The 18435-nt window shown below is 42.2% G+C and overlaps 2 protein-coding genes across 5 annotated transcripts; both read left to right on the top strand.

Moving 5' to 3' along the window:
* Positions 1-1734: 1734 nt before the first annotated feature.
* On the top strand, positions 1735-6692 carry plp1b (proteolipid protein 1b). Of its 3 annotated transcripts, none has more exons than XM_076750411.1 (7): positions 1735-1906; positions 3843-4029; positions 4131-4287; positions 4513-4690; positions 4944-5017; positions 5247-5312; positions 5684-6692. In XM_076750411.1, the coding sequence occupies exons 1-7, from the start codon at positions 1903-1905 to the stop codon at positions 5753-5755; spliced, it is 738 nt and encodes a 245-aa protein (XP_076606526.1). In that variant the 5' UTR covers positions 1735-1902; the 3' UTR covers positions 5756-6692. The 3 variants fall into 3 exon arrangements, with proteins under 3 accessions (XP_076606526.1, XP_076606525.1, XP_076606527.1); XM_076750410.1 differs by lacking the exon at positions 1735-1906 and adding an exon at positions 2044-3466 and having other exon boundaries at positions 5684-6622; XM_076750412.1 differs by lacking the exon at positions 1735-1906 and adding an exon at positions 2052-3435 and having other exon boundaries at positions 5684-6622.
* A 4608-nt stretch (positions 6693-11300) lies between these two features.
* On the top strand, positions 11301-17150 carry LOC143333359 (uncharacterized). Of its 2 annotated transcripts, none has more exons than XM_076751446.1 (2): positions 11301-11641; positions 12813-17150. In XM_076751446.1, the coding sequence occupies exon 2, from the start codon at positions 12820-12822 to the stop codon at positions 14116-14118; it is 1299 nt and encodes a 432-aa protein (XP_076607561.1). In that variant the 5' UTR covers positions 11301-11641; positions 12813-12819; the 3' UTR covers positions 14119-17150. The 2 variants fall into 2 exon arrangements, with proteins under 2 accessions (XP_076607561.1, XP_076607560.1); XM_076751445.1 differs by lacking the exon at positions 11301-11641 and adding an exon at positions 12706-12736.
* Positions 17151-18435: the final 1285 nt, after the last annotated feature.

Below are 18435 nucleotides of genomic sequence, written 5' to 3'. Positions count from 1 at the left end.
ACTACACTGCATACACAGTCACATACAGTGCACTGATACACACTCAGTGTGTAGTCACTGCTGTCCACAGTGCTGATCATGAAATGGGTCCCATTTTCTATCTGATTATGTAAAATATAAAATATATATGATACATGCTTCCTATTATCATTTGCAGCTGACTTGAGAGCTCGGAAAGCGATGTGTTAGTTCAAAACCAGTTCATGCATTAACTAATGCTGTTAGGCAGCCTTATTAAGTGTTACCCAATAATTCATCGTCTGAGCCGCTCACGTCCCTGATCTCCATCTGCATCAGCTTTTGTGGAACATAGTTTATTCATAAATGAACAAATTTGCTCTCTTCATGTCAAGTTCACAAGCCATTAAGACTTGTCGTCCTACCTAATCCCGTCCTTTGATTGTCAACATTGTTGCTAATTCACATCTCCCAAGTTAAGCTGACAACCATTCTGCACACTCGCAGACAGTACAGAGGTTAATTAATGCCTCTTTTCTCTTTCTCTCCCTCTCTGGCATGGTTTTCTCAGAGATTTCGAAGGCATCATTTCTCTCTGCTCTTCATTTCAGCTTAACAAAACTGATGTCATTAATCCTTTCTACATATTAATGACTTGATCCGTTTTTGCTCTGGGTTTTTATGAGACAAAAGGCTACAACTCAAACCAAACATTTTATCAAGCCACAAGGCTGTTAGTTTTTTTCTTAAGAGGAGGGAATTTATGTTAATCCAGAAATCCGTCCTTCTAATGTCCTGAGTTTTGATAGTTATGTGGACAATTTTCTGGCCAATTTGGTGAAATGGCGGCTGCAGCTCCTTTAGCAAGCGATGGTACCTTACAAAGTGTAGTCTGTTACAAGTCTAATGCAATATAATGTCATATAATCAAGTGATTATTAATGTCTTTGTATAACAGTCAGTTATGTCTAGTTTGTCATGGGCTTAAAATGGCACACAAAAATAGGATGAGGGGCTTCTCCAAGAAAAAAAGATAGCATGGTGTTTTCTACTGCTCCACACTGGCTCCTTTGTACTGAACACAGCTTTGACATCAACTGGGTCAAACATGAGGGAGGGAGGGATGGAGGGCAGCAGCTGGACCCGACCGTCAATGTCACCCTTGTTAGTCAACTTCATCCATGTCAGTCACTGGCGTTCCGATTTATTTCACTCTTTTGTCTGAGAGCACCTCTTATCTCTGTATGTTTGTGAAGGTGCTGCTGTGAGTGTTCGCTGACACCTAGCATATGTGTGTGTATGTGTGTGCAGACAGACAGAGCATGTTTAGTTGCATGTTGACATTTGAAAGTTCATGAAATGCTCCCTCCAAATGAATGTGCACAACTAAATAACAACTCTGATGGGAAAACGTAACAAAAAAAAAAAAAGCAAATCTGTGTTATTTTATTTGCAAACTGCACAATTACCCAGAAAAATTAAATATTAGTTCATTTGGACTGGCCAAAAAGCATAAACTGAAATAATCTTTAGTCTTTGCATATTGTATACTGTTTAAAGTGTGCATGCAAACATTCTCATTCTTCTACAATACCCACAGTGTAATCAAAGAGAGTCGTGAGTAGTTGTCAGAACCACTAAAACACAGTAAATTGCATAATGGCATTATCATCAAATACCAAGAAACCAACTCATATTAGAATCTGTGAGCCGCACTCAGCCCAGTCCTGAACCCATGGCTCTATAAATAATGACTGGCAGCTGAAATGGGACTTTGTGACTTTAAGATGTGACTCGGGGAGATGTGGTCTATCTATTGTTGATGAGACAAAAGCGCGAGTCAGATTCATATAGGAGTGGCGGGGAATAACTTCTCATATCCTCATATCACAGTCACAAAGCCATCCAGCAAAACTTCAATAACCCCCGCACTTCTTTCTGGACATGGGTGAGTGCACAGAATTTTTAATAACTCTTATCATCTATTATTGATGTGATTTGAAAATGTGGATTTCAATAACTTACTAATGTTGCTTTAGAAACGTCCTCTCTGTCCTTACACATCATGTTGTAGTGTCACTGTGAGCAAGATTTGCTGCTTTAATCCTGTGTTTTTATTTATCAAAAGTATTTTGATACCCACATGTGGATTATTGATTTATCATTTACTCACCCTTTGCATTTTGTTGCTACCATATGATGGAGTTTAACATGCAATGATGATTTCGGACGACGGTACAGAAAGCAGCATATGGACTCAGCCAGGATTACTTACTTTTCAGTACACAGAGAAGTCCTCATTAGCAGGCTGGAATCCAAGTGGCTGGCAGTGTTGGGCAGTGACTCTTATCATGCCAAGGCCATGCCAGGTCACTCGTGTGAAAGAGGTCAGATACTCCCACATGTGTCAGGGGGAGAATATGAGAACTGTGAACTGTGGACCCAAAAACAACTTGTGCAAGCCATTTTTTCTCACTTCCAAACAGCATGTGTGCTAACTTTCACACCTTTTTTTTAACAGCTTTCCAGTCCTCATTGATTATCTGGCGTCTACTGTAAATGCACTGATGTCTTTTGCGCCTAAGTGAAATGGAGGCTATGATGGCCTGTATCACTCCATCGCTGTAACCACTGCTGCAGCTGGGCACAGCTGAAGCGTGGGTGTCTGCAGACACTATCATTAATGGGACTCTAGCAGTCTTCCTGCGGTTACTATTTATACTTTAGTAGCAGTTTGTTTAACTCACTGCCTCCGTTTCTTCCAACTGCAATCCTCAAATTTGTGAAATTATCTGAATGTTATATTGCACAGAAACAGTTTAAGCATTAAAGGATTCCACAACATATAGTGACGAAACTCAAATTTTCAGCGGGGCTGTTGTCGTTGTTGTTGTTGTGAAGATATTCAAATTGCCTCTCTCGTTCATTATGCTTCTGCCCACTCTTTGAACACTTGAACCCAGCCCCCGCTGGCATTGACACTCAGTGCTATGGTACCAGTCTCAGCCAGCTGTGGATGGAGGATGGTCTGAGTAGTCACAGTGGTGTTGAGACCATCCTGGTGACCCCTCTGCCACTACATACTACTGTGTGTGTGTGCTGTGGCACTATGGGCTTTGTTTGTTTGACATCGGTGCCCTTTGTTCCTCCCTGATCACAGCAAAGACAATGGATATTGTATCTGCAGCCACAAAGAGATGCTCTTTCTTCAGGGCCTTGAAGCCAGGGTTTCACCACCATCTCTCACTCGCCTGGTGACGACTGTGACTGCTGGGGAAAGAGGGCAGGACCAGAGTTAGTAGAGGCTGAGCTGTGAGATGTTGGTAGAAGCAGAGGAGCATTGACATACGGATGAAATCAGCGCAGAGAGGCTTATTTTACTGTAGCAATACCTTGTAGGCAGCACTGTGCATCACCGGTTGGCACTGGGATCTTTCTTGTTGTGGAGTAAAGGATCAGAAGCAGCAAATGTTTCCGGTCAGGCAGCCTTGGCTTTGCAAAGCCTTAGGTGCTTTCCTCTATCCCATTTCTGCCAATGCATTTATTAACACTGTGGATATTTGCTACCTGCTTCAACAGCGCAGCTTACACTGGAAGAAGTGCATGAGATTGTTGTGAAGTCAGTGGCGACTGCTTTTGTTTGGACGCTTTATTGGGAACCGCTGCTTGAACTCTTGTTTGCCACTGCTGTCTAATTTTTTTTTCTGTTGCTTTCTTGCCTGTTGGTGGGGTTTTGGTGTATGCACATGGATTTGCAGACAGAGCGAGGCCTTTTTCATAGCTCCCCAACAGGGTGAAAGAGTTCCCCGCAGAGGCATAGATGTGTTGTGTGGTTATATGTGCGGTGTGTGCCGCCTGTGTGCTGATATATTATGCCCCCTCAGGTTGTTATGATTGCTGTATCCGGTGCATTGGGGCAGTGCCCTACCCATCCCTGGTGGCCACTTTGCTGTGCTATGCTGGCATGGCATTATTTTGTGGCTGCGGGCACGAAGCGTTGACCCAGACCGAAGTCCTGGTCGAGACTTACTTCGCCCGCAACGTTCAGGACTTTGCGGTCATGGCCTCCTTGTGAGTGACGTTTCACTAAATTCTCTGACTTGTTATTTTTGACCTCTCAAGAATTCGCTGATTTTGCTGTTTGACCTGACTTCTCCCTGTGAATATTCCAGTATCAAATACTTCCAGTACGTGATCTATGGCCTGGCGTCATTTTTCTTCCTCTATGGTATCCTGCTGCTGGCTGAGGGTTTCTACACCACAAGCGCCGTCAAGCAGACCTTTGGTGAATTCAGGAGCACCCAATGTGGGCGCTGCCTGAGCCTGACGGTGAGAGCATGGGTGGTACAGAGGGAGGGGAAATGTGACGTCAGGTTAAGAAGCTGAACGTTTGTTGTAGGTCCTGGGCTCAATGAAATGTTCTTTGTTTCTGTGATTTCTCCACAGAATCATGAATTACGGTTGATAGCTGATTTAATGACACCACATTTATCACACCTAAGCTCCTACGCCGCATCTCTGTGACCTAACGTACTGCACTCTTCATTTCAACAGTTCATCATTGTGACGTACATCTTGGCCTTCATCTGGCTGGCAGTGTTTGCCTTCACTGCTATCCCAGTCTTCTTCCTGTTCAACATGGAGCAGACCTGCCACAACATCAACATCCTGGCTGAAACAACCCCCAGCATTAATCAGCACGGCTGGATTTGCATGGACGCCAGGCAGTATGGTGCGTTGTTCTTATAATGACTGACCGCATGTCCACCTGATGAGAATGTTAATGTGTGTGTGACAGCAATGAATTAATCATTGTGGAGTGGATGCAAACCAGGCTCTTGCATTAGTTATGAATTGATGAAGATAACAATCCTTTATCTTAATTTCTTTACTGATATGCTGAATGCAAGCAGGAACTTAAATGCATCATAACTCATCATGATTCAGCAATGGTCAGAGATACTTACGTCATGTCTTCATTTAAGGTCTGCTGCCTTGGAATGCGATGCCAGGCAAGGCTTGTGGAATGACCTTGGCATCTATTTGCAAAGCCAGTGAGGTGAGTAGATGAATCCAATATTCCACTTTACACAGTTTAGTATTTCATGTCAGCATCCTCACATTAAAATCAGTGTGCAGAAGGAATGTAAAATCTATTCTAAATTATTTATGAATGGGTGTGAAAGTGAGCATTTCAGTGGAATGGAATGACACATACATACAAACAAGGGATTGGTTTAATCCTCTGAATGTGTATTAAACTAATCTGTGTTTGATATGTCTTACAGTTCTACGTCACCTATGACTTGTACATAGCTGCATTTGCTGGTGCCGGGATCACTCTCTTAGCACTGGTGAGCTACTGCTTTGGTAGTTTGCATGATTTCATCCAACACTACCAGTTGAAACACATTTTAAGGGCCACTTTTCCCAAATTACAGAATCACTTGGCTGTATTTAGCCATGCAGAGGTAGTTTTGGTTTTATCCAGTCAGGCAGATTTTGAGATATTTTCCTTTGAGATTATTGCTGTCACCACAGTACAATGGAAGTGAATGGAATTTAGTTTGTGGTGCTTAAAGGATGGACAAATTCAGCAGCAACATTTATTTCCTGGCTTTACTATGAGCAGTTTTCAGTGGAACTCCTTTCTACCAAAGAAGTTAGTAAGATAATGTGTTTTTTGTGTATTTTCATAATATCATCCCAATGTCTTCCTTTGCAGTTTCTGTACATGATTGCCACCACCTACAACTATGCAGTCTTGCGATTTCTGGGCAGGAAAGGGATCCGCTAAGAGCAACACGTCCATCCCAGCCAACCCCATCCTCTGGCTATGAGATGGGCAGTCAACACGTGCAACAATAGGTTTCTGTTCATCCTCTGAGAAACAGCAACTTCCAAACCTGGATCACCTGCTATAGTATTTCTTTAGACGTGTCCAATAACAGACAACTGTTTCTCAGCACCTTTTTGTATGAACAACAGACAGAGAGATGAAGATCACTCACACCCAGCAGCGAGCTCTGGTCTCCTCCTCAAATCCTCCTCCTCCGATGATTCTCTTAACTAAGTTGTTCATTTTCCTCTCGCAAGTTGTATCTCTCATTTTATTCTTTCTGTGAAGCTTCGTTGGTGCTGATGCTGTTGTCAGATTGTGATGTATGACGTTCCATGAATAATTAAGAGCGATGACAGCTCGCCTCGCAAATCATAACTGCATGCCCTCCGTTCAGTGTTTACTGATGCATACGTTGGTTCTGAATATGATTTTGCTGCTGCGTCATTATCACCATCTTGTGTATCAACATCGTGTAAACTAAAGCCAGTGAAGCTGAATGTACCAAAGTTTTCTGCAATGGTAAGGTGTATCCTCCCATCTCCCTTTGTGCTTTCACTTACAATGCATGCACTTTGCATTCATTTATAATGCATTTTTGCTTTGTTTAAATGCCACCATGTAAGTGGGGGCAAAGACCTGTATCCATTTTCGTGGAGCTTTTTTTGGCTACTGCTTAAAATAAGCTGTTTTTATGTTACTGAGGTGTTGATGCTTCAATAACGCGCCTCCAGGTGACTGGAGTGTAGCCCTGCCTCTAACTAAGCCGGGTTGAGTTGTGTGTGCTTATTTGAAATTAAGGCTGATTAAAGCATTTGAATCTGAGGCAAGACTTGTGATTTTATTTTAACCGTGTATAATACATTGCAATAAAAAATCTTTCATGTTGACTGTATTTCATTTAAACATCTTGGGCAATCACTACACTACATAATATGCCGCCAGACATTTTAATGACAGAATTCTTAATCCTGGCAATCCCAACAGGGCATAATGTGTCTGTAAAAACTTTCAGAAATCAGTTCAAAAGACAGAATATAGATTTAAGGCACCAGTGTTGCGGCACTTATTTATATAGTCCAAACAACACATTAATCACAGTCTGCTTTGGGTCTTCTCTGATGACTTGTCCCAGTTAGGTTTCAGGTCTTCAGAGCTTCTGCAAAGCAGCAACCACATAGGATCCCTTGGTCATGCAGGAAGATGGGGGTCAGAAAATCTCCCAGGGCCTGAGTACACACACCACACTGCAAAGACACACACAATATTCCCATTAAACAATGACAAGAGCATCTCATTCAATATATGCCTACAGATATACAGTCTGTTTTCTGACAGGTGAAGAAAACACAGCAAACCTTCAGACATTCGGGGTGGCAGTTAATCAGAGGTTCACTCAGTATGATCCTGACATTTCCAAGTTTTATGTCACAGACTGAACAAACGTCTTTTCTAGACCTGCAGCAGAGAGAAAAGATAATCACACTTGTTCAGCTTTGTGTATGAGCCATTCAAATTCTAAATGGTGTTGTCTTTGAAGTGAGACATTACCTGGTGTTAATCAGAGGTTGTGTGGATTCCTCGCTGGGCTTTTGGGACTTTTCAGAGCTACAAAATAATTGTCATCAGCACAGAATAAGATGCATTTTTATTGCACGAGTGAAAATATGTAAATATCATGAAAAACAGCAAATGTGAGGTGGGCCTACTCACGTGTCAACATGATCAGACTGCTGTTTCAGTTTCGTCTCCTCAGCAACAACTTCACAATCTGGAGCTGTTACAGGCTCAAGCGCATCCTCGATGCACAACTCAGCCACGCGGCCTGCTGCATCCTCAGGTGTTGGCTCAACACTTTCCTCGACAACAGTGTTATCAGCAGGCTGGACTTCACACTCAACTACCTCTGCAGCTCTGATCTGTAAAACTGGCTCAGCAACGGCAGCAGAATCCACTTTACACTCGACAGACGTGACTGCAGTTTCAGCAGCAGGCTGAGTAGGCGATTCGGATACAGTGCCTCCCACTGAGTCAGGAACTGCTTCCACATGGTGTTGGAGAACAGCCTCTTCTGCTGCTGCATCAGTCACAGCAAGGCTCTCGGGTGATGATGACACCACATTAACCTCAGCTACAGCTTCAATAATGTCTTCCACAGCCTGTACTGGAGGACATTTCTCACAGCTCTTCTCTTCAGGTTCAGCAGTAGGTTGTACTCCAGCATCTTCCAAATTTGCTGCATTTGCTGCTTCTGCTTTGGTTGAAGGTTCCTCTTGAAGTCTCAGTTTGATTTCTGGAGACTCTTTCTCACAACTCCCCTCTGTAGCAGTCTCAGCAGCAGGTTGAGTGGACGATTTACATACAGATGCTGCCACTAAGTCAGGGACTGCTTCCACACTGTGTTGGAGAGCAGCGTCTCCTCCTGCTGCATCAGTCACAGCAGGGCTCTCAGGTGATGATGACGCCACGTTAACCTCAGCTACAGCTTCAACAATGTCTTCTGCAGCCTGTACTGGAGGACATTTCTCACAGCTCTTCTCCTCAGGTTCGACCGTAGATTGTACTCCAGCATCTTCCATATCTGCTGCATTTGCTGCCTCTGCTTTGGTTGAAGGTTCCTCTTGAGGTCTTAGTTTGACTTCTGGAGAATCTGTCTCACAACTCCCCTGTGTAGCAGTGTCAGCAGTAGACTGAGTGAACGATTTACATACAGATGCTGCCAATAAGTCAGGGACTGCTTCCACACTGTGTTGAGGTCTCAGTTTGACTTCAATTGCAGCAGGGACTTCAGCACTGTTGGTACTCTCCTGTGTGCCAGCCGTAGCAGAGGTGTCTCCCACTGGACCTTCCACATGGGCATCTGAAAAGACTTTGACCTCAGTGTTTTCTACGTTTGACTGGTCAACTGCTGTTTCGGCATATTCTGCCTTGTTTTCTGCTGTTGTGTTGGCAGCCGGCTGCTCAGATGTCTCCACAGGAGCCACTGCCTCTGGGTTCTCCTTTGCTGAGGAAACTGGTTGTGCCTCGCTATTTTGGATAGGTTCTTCGACATCAACATTTGCAGAGACCTCAGCAGCCCCCTCATTGGGTTCTATGTTTGACTGGTCAAGTGCTGTAGCAGCACATTCATCCTTGTTTTCTGCAGTTGTGGTGACAACAGATTTTTCAGGTTGTGCCTCTCCAAGTTGAGTAAGTTCTTCAGTGGGCGCCTGGGGCCTATAACAAAGAAAGTTGCTTATTCCCGAGAGCCAAAAAAAAGCAGTCTTTGCAGTTACAGTCAATAGAGAGATGTTCTCATATACTGATTTTGTATCGTCTATGGTCTCCACTGTTGACCCCTCAGGCTGAGCATTTTTTTGAGGAGGAATAACTTCACCATTTGCCTGATTAGCTGAATCGCTAAAGAACAGAATAGACAATGATAGAGTTTATATCTATATCTAATCTATATATCTATATATACATACATACACACACACACACACACACACACATATATATATACATATAACTGAGATTACTAATGCAATCACTGGAACAAGTAGATTTGCAGCGGGGCAGTGAGTTGTTGCTCATAGTTTGCACTTTTCGTTTTTAATTAAAATTCAGCACATACATACCCAGATGGAATTAACTGAGTGTTTTGGAGAAGAGGGCTCAGTGGAGAATCTGCAGATCTACAGGGTAAGAATACAAAACACACCTTGAAAAGAACCTTGGCATGTGTAACCTTAGAGCAGACTACAAAGCAGTGAAATATTATATTTATAATTAATGATTTGCTCTCAAATAGGTTAAGATTTCATCAGCTTTAACTACCTATCTCCAAATCTCCATCAAAGCCAGTCCATTGCCAGTCCATTTTTTTCTTGCAAGGAGTAATGTAAATGTACAGAATTAAGACAGGTAACTTGTGAAACATATTTTCTTACTGAATATAGTGTAAGAGAGAAAAGCTTGTCAGCAAGGGATGATGATGAGATGTAAGGAGTTATGAGAGTTTCAGAATATGACTCAGTTTCTTCTTTCATAAAAGTCACAGGTTCATCTGTAACCTACACAAAAAAATGTTCTGACCTGCTTTGGAGGATGAGCACAACAAATTACACATATAGGACATCAGCATATGAGCTGAGTGGTAAAAAAATAGGTCCAGCTACATTGATTTATGAAGCAAACCTGGCAAATAGAGCCTTAAATGTCAACACAATGTTTATTAACAATGTAAATATCACCAAGCACGTTGCATCAAAGTGAGGGGATGGAGCTATTTTCTTGAACAAGAAATGTAATCCAGTTGCATGCATGAGTCCATTTAGTCCCATTACCATTACTGGTAGTAGATGAGAGAGAGCAGTAGCAAAAAACCTTGATAATGATGTAACTTTGATAGATTGTAAGGTCCTGGTGCACCTGTACATGCTGAAAGTAAAGCCTGTGAACCTTTTCATTCATAATTAAATAACTAGTACTGGAGGTGACTCATATCACATGTTGTAATCAAGTATGGTAATAAATAAAAAATTAGTTTTAATCGATTATCGAAAGAAAAAATGCTTTGATATAAAATCCCCTACAGCCATGTCTAATTAGGTCAGGTCATATAACATAACATTTACCAACAACAATATTGGAGTGATATAGAATCCTATTATATATTTTGTTGTTTCAGGTCATTTGAGCATTATGATGCAACTTATTTATTTTACATGTACAACTCTTGAGGGGTTTGAGGATCAAAAGTAAGTATCTAAATACATAATTGTATATTTGAATGCTTGAATAAATGTATAATAATATAATAAAATGCTTTAATGAATGAATGAATAAATAAATAAATAACTATATAATTTATGGGTAATTGTGACCACAAAAAAATATATGGGATAGTAAATACATAAATTATACATTTATTTGTGTATTTCTTACTTATTCATGTATATATTTTTTACATCTACAAATGTATATATTTATTTATTCATTTGCATTCATCCAGTTTACTGATTCACTTACTGACACATTTATTATCATTTATTTACCTATTTATCATTTTATTTGCTTATTTATACCTTCATTTATTCATCAATGTGTAATTTCAGAGATCTGTCAACTTCATCCATCTTGAATCTACTGCTTTTGCCTAAATCAAGATGGCGGCACCCAGTCATTAATGAAATCTTGTGCTACCCTAGTAGTTACGTTGGCTGTGGTTAAATGATGGAGGTGAAAGCCAATGTCTATCCTTTTTTTTTTTTTTTTTTTTTTCCCTTATTTGTTTATGGTGACAGTTAAGCTTTTGGGTGTATAATTACTTATTTTTTCATTTACTTAAGCATTTAATTGTTGAACTACTTATATATTTATATAATTAGTTTCGGCTTTTAAACCCCTCTATATAGTATATCCTTACAGGACACTTATTTTTGTAATGGGAACGTCAAGCCTTTTATTTTGAAGGCGCCGTCACCTCGCTCTTTGTTCCGCTTTCTCCTCAGTAGCTTGTGCTGTAGCAGTGTCATGCTAGTAGGCAGGGAAATATGTGGTAATGGCAAAATGCTAGCGCGTAATATCAATTTACTGCTACCTGCAGACATTTAGCGGCGACTGTAGAGTAAATACTGACGCTTGGTTTGTGTTTAAACGACTAATTTTGCCTCAAAAGCACAAGACATTAACTATAACGTTAGTTTTCAAACAGTAACGGGACCAGGCGTCACAACCAACACAGGAGGAGTTGTCTGTCCCCCACTAAAAATCAGTACGACGGCACCCCAAGACCAGTGAGTCCGTGGGCATTTGAACTGGTTTCCCTGCGCACAAGGAGAGCTTTGACTGGGACAGAAGGTACAAGTACAATATCATTTTAGTACCTAAATGAATGGGCGCCGCTGTCAGTAACCTAAAGTAACGTTAAAGTTGGCTTCCAGTGAGTTAAAGGAGAATTGAAGGGCAACTTCTTCCTATTAGAGCTCATATCTTCAGGCTCATGGTCTGTTTTTACGCTGCTTAAAATTGTCTGAGAGTCAGAAAATACCGTTTGAGGAGCAAAAAGATGTCGATCCTGTTCAAGATTTGAAACTGTTATTATATTTATGAAAACAGACAACGTACGAGTAAACCTGGACCAGAGTAACAGGGAAGTTTGAATAAGTGTGGAAAAAGGTCGGATGTGATCTGAGAGAGGAAAGAAACGGTGAAATCTAATTGTTTTTAAAGTTGAACAGATACAAAACAGCATTTTTGTTCGTTTATCATATTCAGGTTTGACCTGTCAGCATTGCAGGTATGTTACATCCAGACAGATTCAACTGTGCCAGAAGTCTGGTTTAATTTGTCCAAATGTGACCATTTTTCTATCCACAGCTGGTTTCTGGTTTCTGGATAAATACTAGCTCAATGACACCTTTTATGTTATCATTCATTCATTCATTCATCTTCTATACCGACTATCCCTTTCGGGGTTGCGGGGGGGCTGGAGCCTATCCCAGCTGTCAGCGGGCGAGAGGCGGGGTACACCCTGAACCGGTCGCCAGTCGATTGCAGGGCAACTTTTATGTTATCATAATCATAATAATTTTCTGTTATATCATTGACCAGTAGTTATTTGCACATTTGTTTTTACAGCAGAGATTCATCTGAGAAACATCGACCCTCTAGTTTCGTTTTAACTCCTCTTTCATTTGTGAATCAGAGCTCGACTTCAGCCTTGTGCATCCATCTATGCAGCGAATGTGAGTGTTCGATCTGTTGCTCCAGTTTTTGAGCATTGCACTTGTAAGCAACAACAGAGAGGACAGCCATCTTGTAACTTGGCTCAGAATAAGAAAGTGATGTAACGCCCCTTACGACTCAGGAAAAAGACCAGACCGCTGTGTGCTGTCTGTGGTTCATTGCTGGCGAGGTGAAAGCGTGGATGAAGGAGGATGGAAAGCACTGGAGGTGTTTAGTCTGGCTGTGTTTCATCATATTTGTCTCCGTTTAATTATTCATGTCTGCATTTCCTGTGCCATCCTAGAAAAAACATGCCATCAAGAAATCATCTTGACAAAATCGGGAGGAAGAAGAAGAAGAAATGGACCGAGGAGGCCATGGAGCATGCACTGATCGAGGTGAAGTCGGGGAGGTGTACTGTGAGACAGGCTGCCAAGGAGTTTGGAGTCCCTAAATCTTCACTGGGGGACAGAGTCAGCGGCCGTGTGGCACCAGGGAGTCGAAGCGGGCCAGCTCAACTTATAACATCTGCCGACGAGGACCTGTTGGTGGAGTTCTCTTTATACATTTCCAAGCATGGTTTCCCACTGACCAAGCAACAGCTGGTGTCCTTTGCCTCATCCATTTATAAGCGGCAGCATCGGAGGGTGGCATTTTCTAAACTAGGCCAGACCTGGTGGCTCAATTTTAGAAAACGTCAAGAAAAGAATATTAACATTCAGCCAGCAGACAATGTTGTCCGTGGGAGGACGGTGTGTGTGAGGAAGGAAGCAGTGGATCAGTTTTTTCATTTACTCAGCACTGTCATGGACGCTCATGGGCTTAGAGACAAGCCTCACCAAATCTTCAACTGCAATGAGACGGGCTTTCAGCTGGGCAGGAAGCGGGTGATCCTCCCCAAATCTGCCAGTCTGGGCTACAAGCCAGCCCCAGGCCTGAGAGACCACATCTCCGTCCTGGCTTGTTTTAGCGCAGCTGGAGAGGACATTCCCCCATTTATTATCTACTCAAAGGCCTATCCAGGGGGAGTATGTTACAAGACACAAGGGCCTCCAAATGCCCTCTACGGATGGTCCGACTCAGGTTGTGTCAACTCTGACCTTTTCAAGAAATGGTTCCTCAAACACTTCCTCCTGCACGCACCCAAGGAGCGTCCACTGCTGCTCATTTTCGATGGCCACAAGTCCCCTGTGAACCTTGAGGTGGTGGAAGCGGCTCGCAAGGAGGACGTCGTCCTTCTCTGCCTTCCACCTCACAGCTCTCATGTGCTGCAGCCACTGGACGCGGGGCTCTTTGTCCTCCTGAAGCAGCGTTTCACAGCGCTCTTAGGTGACGGTTGTGCTTCTGATACTCACTTTGAAGTCAGCAAGAAGGAGTTCTCAGGTGTATTTAAAGGGACGTATCAGGTAGTGAAGGAGGAGGAGGGTGTCAGGACTGTGAAGGAAGGCTTTGGGAAATGTGGTCTGTACCCCCTGAACCACTTTGCCATCACCGAGGGTCATTTAATGCCATCGCACGGCATGGGCCCAGCAGCTGGACCCTCCTTGTCTACATCTGCACAGGAGGTGCAGACTGTAGGAGACCTCACAACCGCTGGAACCTCCTCCTAACTCATTACAACACAGTCAGCCATTGGTACCTTTGAGAAAGGAGGTCGACTGCATAGCTTGACAAAACCTGAACGAACATTCCCACTCAAGTATGGTGCACCACCTCCCCCAGCCTCCCTGCAGAGACCTCTGTTTGTCAGCTCCCCTGACGAAAGGAGTTGTTGATGTTAAACACTTCAACACTGTGATTTAGTCGTCGAGTGAAAATGCTTGAATGCTGCACAACAGCGGTTCCCAGTCTGGGGAGGTTTGAAAAAGAAAAATGTATGCAGTATTTCTATTTTCTGTATTCTCTAAGATTTCTCTATTTATTGCATTTTCCACATGAAATACCGGATATACTCGCCACTTCAGGCCTCTAGAAATGTTTCAGATGAAACAGGCTCAGGCAGGAAAAACACTCTTTGGCTGAAGTGCTCACAAATCATGTCCGCATTAAGGCTGTAGCCTGTGAGGAGTGGTCAGAAGTAGAAGTTCTTCATTTCAGAGCATCATAAGCCAACAAGATTGAGGACTACTGCTGTAACTTAATCTCTGTCATTTTGTCTTGCGTGTGATTGATGGCCAGCAGGCTAGCAAAGCAACACCGAGCAATAAGAATACAGAAGACGTCATGCTTGGTTTGTATTTTAGTTGACCCCTGACAGCAAGCAGTAGGCTTTCTTTCCTCATTCTGTCCTGGACGCATCAAACAAGTTGTTTCCTAGTTTAACTTGTATTCATTCAGCTAACATATGAGCAGATTTACCTCATTGCTCTCAACATGCTCACGAAGATAAAAGGCCAGGTTTATTAGAGTGTGAAGATGTAGTTTGATGTTGCAGTCTGGCAAGATTTAATACAGTCCAGTTTCAACACGGAAGATTTTCAAAAGAAGATCGTCCCATCAAACTTGTCAGTAAGCGATTTCTCCTTTTTGGTGTTCAAGCCTACTGCGACACACCCTGAGAGAACAGAGGGGGAAACAACGTTTTTCTTTTATATCAATAGAAGGGAAATGATCACATGTCTTTGAAACGGCTAATTCAGCTCTGAGTCTGTTATTCCTTTGTTTGAGTATTCTGAATGTATTTGGTCGTTTCTCATTCACGCCGATGAATGGACCCTACAGGATGATCTCAGGGGGAAAAAAACAGAATAAATGTATTTTTGAACATTTTTTTGGAGCAGAAAAGTGTCCATAAGATTCATAATTTGACTCAAGGTATGTGTGTGTGTGTTTGTGCGTTTGTGTGTGCGTGCGTCTCGTGTGTGTTTAAGTCAGGTGATGTAATGTCAATGCAATAGGTACAACTGGCAGCAGTACACAGGCAGGGAACACTGCTGCATGTATTAATCATAATTACTGTGTAAATAGTTCATGAGTTTACATCTTTACACACTATTTAAACGTAAAGTACATAACAGAATCAGGCTTTATTTCTAATTACTGAATACCATTTTACAGTAAATGAGTGTGACTTTATGCTCGGCCAGACAATGAGATTACTATTTAACACACATCACTAAACATTGAAGGCTGATAAAATATTTGTTCAGCTCAAATTGGCATTCATATTTTTCTAATGTTCATTAGAAAGGTGAAAGGACTCGTTCGGTATTTAAGGGCAAATGGTGTTAAAGGAGTTGTACCCTGAGGGGAAACCACTCCAGCAAGCATTGTTTTCAGATTAATGCTTCATCAACCAGCTACAACACAGGTCTGCCTGCAGTGTGCTGCAGGTCTTTGTGGATGCAGCAGAGCTGCCCAGGGCTAACTTCATCTTTATGTATGTTAATATCACACATGGTGATTTGTGCCTAAAGCCTTTTTTTATTATTATTCACACATAGCAGAGCCAAAGAAGAATTTTAGTTTGACTTGCGGAGCTGCCACCACATTGTTCCTCCTATTTAAAGACAGTCAACACTGGACGTGTCACAGACTGGGTCTAATCTGGATATAATGTGGTTTAAATTTGTTGTTCTTTACCACATTTTTCAGTCCAATGTTAATTAAATCTATAAAAGCGTTAAATTCAGAGATCACCCGCATCAGTCACAGCTGTTGAAAGCGCATTCACCAAATATGACTTCATCAGATGTCAGTCACTGTGAAGCAGCTATGTGGAGAATTAGTCACAGGTTGGGAGCATCTGATTCAGTCAAAAATGGCGACATCTGCTGGCCAAACCCTTTGCACTGCATCTGAGTGGATAAATCTGAGACTGTGATGTTTTTTTTCCTGTCACTATTATTATTGTGTTCAGTAGAGCTTGTATGATACGTTCACGGTTCTGTTTTTACAGTAGCAACACCTCTACTGCAGTCCTTTTAAAACGATGTCAGATTAATGATTTATATATATATATACAAACTATGAAACTCACTCAAATTTCTTGACTGTGGACAGGACGTATGACTTCTGTCTGGCTAGGGCGGGTCTGGTCTCCACATCCTGGTCTGTCCTTCGAGACGGAAGAAGTCGTTTCAGCAAATTTCAGCATGTTTGTTTCAACATCTCTCAACAAGTCAGTGCTTCTGATGAAGGCCAATTAGAAACAGGAAGAAGAACCTGAAAATAGAGTAACAATGCCGTGCTACACCACAGCTCATCAGTAAAATGCAGGAGAGCAGGCTGGCGTTAGAGTCATTAGCATTAGAATGTGATGAACTGAGCTGCTTTAAAGTCACACTTCATTTTTCAGGCTGCATCTTAATTGCTGGGAATACCTTGCGTCCTCTTTGTTATCCTGACTTGCTTTCTTCATCCAGCTGAGATCATTCTTCAGTGAAGTCCTCACCTTGATGGTTTGAAACACCTCGTTTCTGTCAACATCTACAACACGCACACACAACTTTTTGTCACTACTGGGTACCAAGCATACCGCTAAAAGGATGAAATATGGGATTCAAGCATGACTTACCTTTTGACATGATGCTGATTTTGTTTCAGATCTTCAGCCTGATGAGATTGGTTCAAGAGGGAAAAGTTAAAATTCCTGGTTTGTTTTAATCTTCCGACAAATAAAGCAATAATCAATGTGTATAGAGCTGCGATCTGCTCCCTGTCTTCTGTTTGTCTCTCTCTCACCAGTGACTTCACACCTGTTTAATAGCCAAGCGTCTCATACGCAACCTGTAATACTGCATTCTGCACCGAAACAACTCAACCAGAATGTAAAAGTGACATTTAAGTATTTATTATTTGTTCCTTCTGGGCAGCTGTGTTCTTTTGGAGCGTAGAGCAACAGTGAAATTACATGTTAAGGTCACATTTTTTTGCGCTTATGTCAATGCTCACCACATCTTATGTTAAAATGAAAACGTTATTCTAACAGAGTTGTATGATAATGTTGTTCTACATCGACTCTATAGTCACTATCCACTGATCTGCTCAGAATTGTAACCCACATTGTGTTTACAGTGTCCTTTCACACATCTTGTCTGTATTCTCTTTGAGCTCCTGTTAACATTTTGACCCGCACTCAGTGTTTTAATCTCCGATGATGAGTCTCACTAGAGATGTGCCAGCACCAATTAACCAGGTCAAATTCATTATGCACAGAAAATGAAAGCAATTCTGACTTTGTAATGGCCCTGCACAGTCAGCGGTCATGAAATCAGATCCAGTGTAAAGCGCATCCCTGCACTATGTTGTGTTCTCACCTGTCCCGGTCAGCCGCGTCAGCTCTGTCAGAGCAGAGTGGTGTCAAGCCTCGTCTGGGTCTCTGTCTCTAGCAGACAGGCAGGTAGAGGCACTTCAGCCTGAGCCCCCACCCCTGTGTCATTTCAGAGTCCTCCCCCTGTTCGCCTGGAGTGTCACCGCTGGATGCTGCCATGCAGGTCGATCGAGTGGGTGGGCGAGTGGGTTGCTTTTCATGATAATCACGGAGTGGGCAGACAGGTGCCACTGTTTGAGTTGGTAATTTTGTGTTTCTACAAGTATGACATGTTATACTCCAGAGTTGTTTTCCAGCCAGATTTTCACAACCACTCTTTGCTGGGAACCAAATGAAAAAGCTAACGTTTTCATGCATTATTCTTCCTGCTTTTCTAATCTAAAAATTACCCCATTTACAACAGCCCAACAATTTAGTACTTGGTGGTGCTTTTTCCCTGCTGATTTCAGCCTTGTACCACACGATAAGTGTGGGCACAGTGTGACACCCTGCAGGTCATTTGCTGATGGCATGTCATAAGAAACATGTTAGTGTTGGTTCACTTTAAGCTCTGAAGAAAAACATGCTTTTCCTGTTGGGAAGATGACTGGAATCAAGAGAGACCTGGTTTAAACTAGCTGGACTTTAATCTACATTTCAATATCATTTACACCAA

The sequence above is a fragment of the Chaetodon auriga genome, chromosome 15 (genome assembly GCF_051107435.1).
Source record: "Chaetodon auriga isolate fChaAug3 chromosome 15, fChaAug3.hap1, whole genome shotgun sequence".
Taxonomy (NCBI): domain Eukaryota; kingdom Metazoa; phylum Chordata; class Actinopteri; order Chaetodontiformes; family Chaetodontidae; genus Chaetodon; species Chaetodon auriga.
Note: the sequence above shows the minus strand (reverse complement) of the source record. Positions and strands in the feature narration are given on the sequence as shown.

What these genes read in the sequence shown, in the direction of transcription:
- plp1b (XM_076750410.1), top strand. Translation starts at nt 3,427, where the DNA reads ATGTTTCCGGTCAGGCAGCCTTGGCTTTGCAAAGCCTTAG. An exon ending in TTGGCTTTGCAAAGCCTTAG is followed by an intron (nt 3,467 to 3,842) that starts GTGCTTTCCTCT and finishes ATGCCCCCTCAG; the next exon opens with GTTGTTATGATTGCTGTATC. An exon ending in GGCGCTGCCTGAGCCTGACG is followed by an intron (nt 4,288 to 4,512) that starts GTGAGAGCATGG and finishes TCATTTCAACAG; the next exon opens with TTCATCATTGTGACGTACAT.
- LOC143333359 (XM_076751445.1), top strand. Translation starts at nt 12,711, where the DNA reads ATGAAGGAGGATGGAAAGCACTGGAG. An exon ending in GAGGATGGAAAGCACTGGAG is followed by an intron (nt 12,737 to 12,812) that starts GTGTTTAGTCTG and finishes GTGCCATCCTAG; the next exon opens with AAAAAACATGCCATCAAGAA.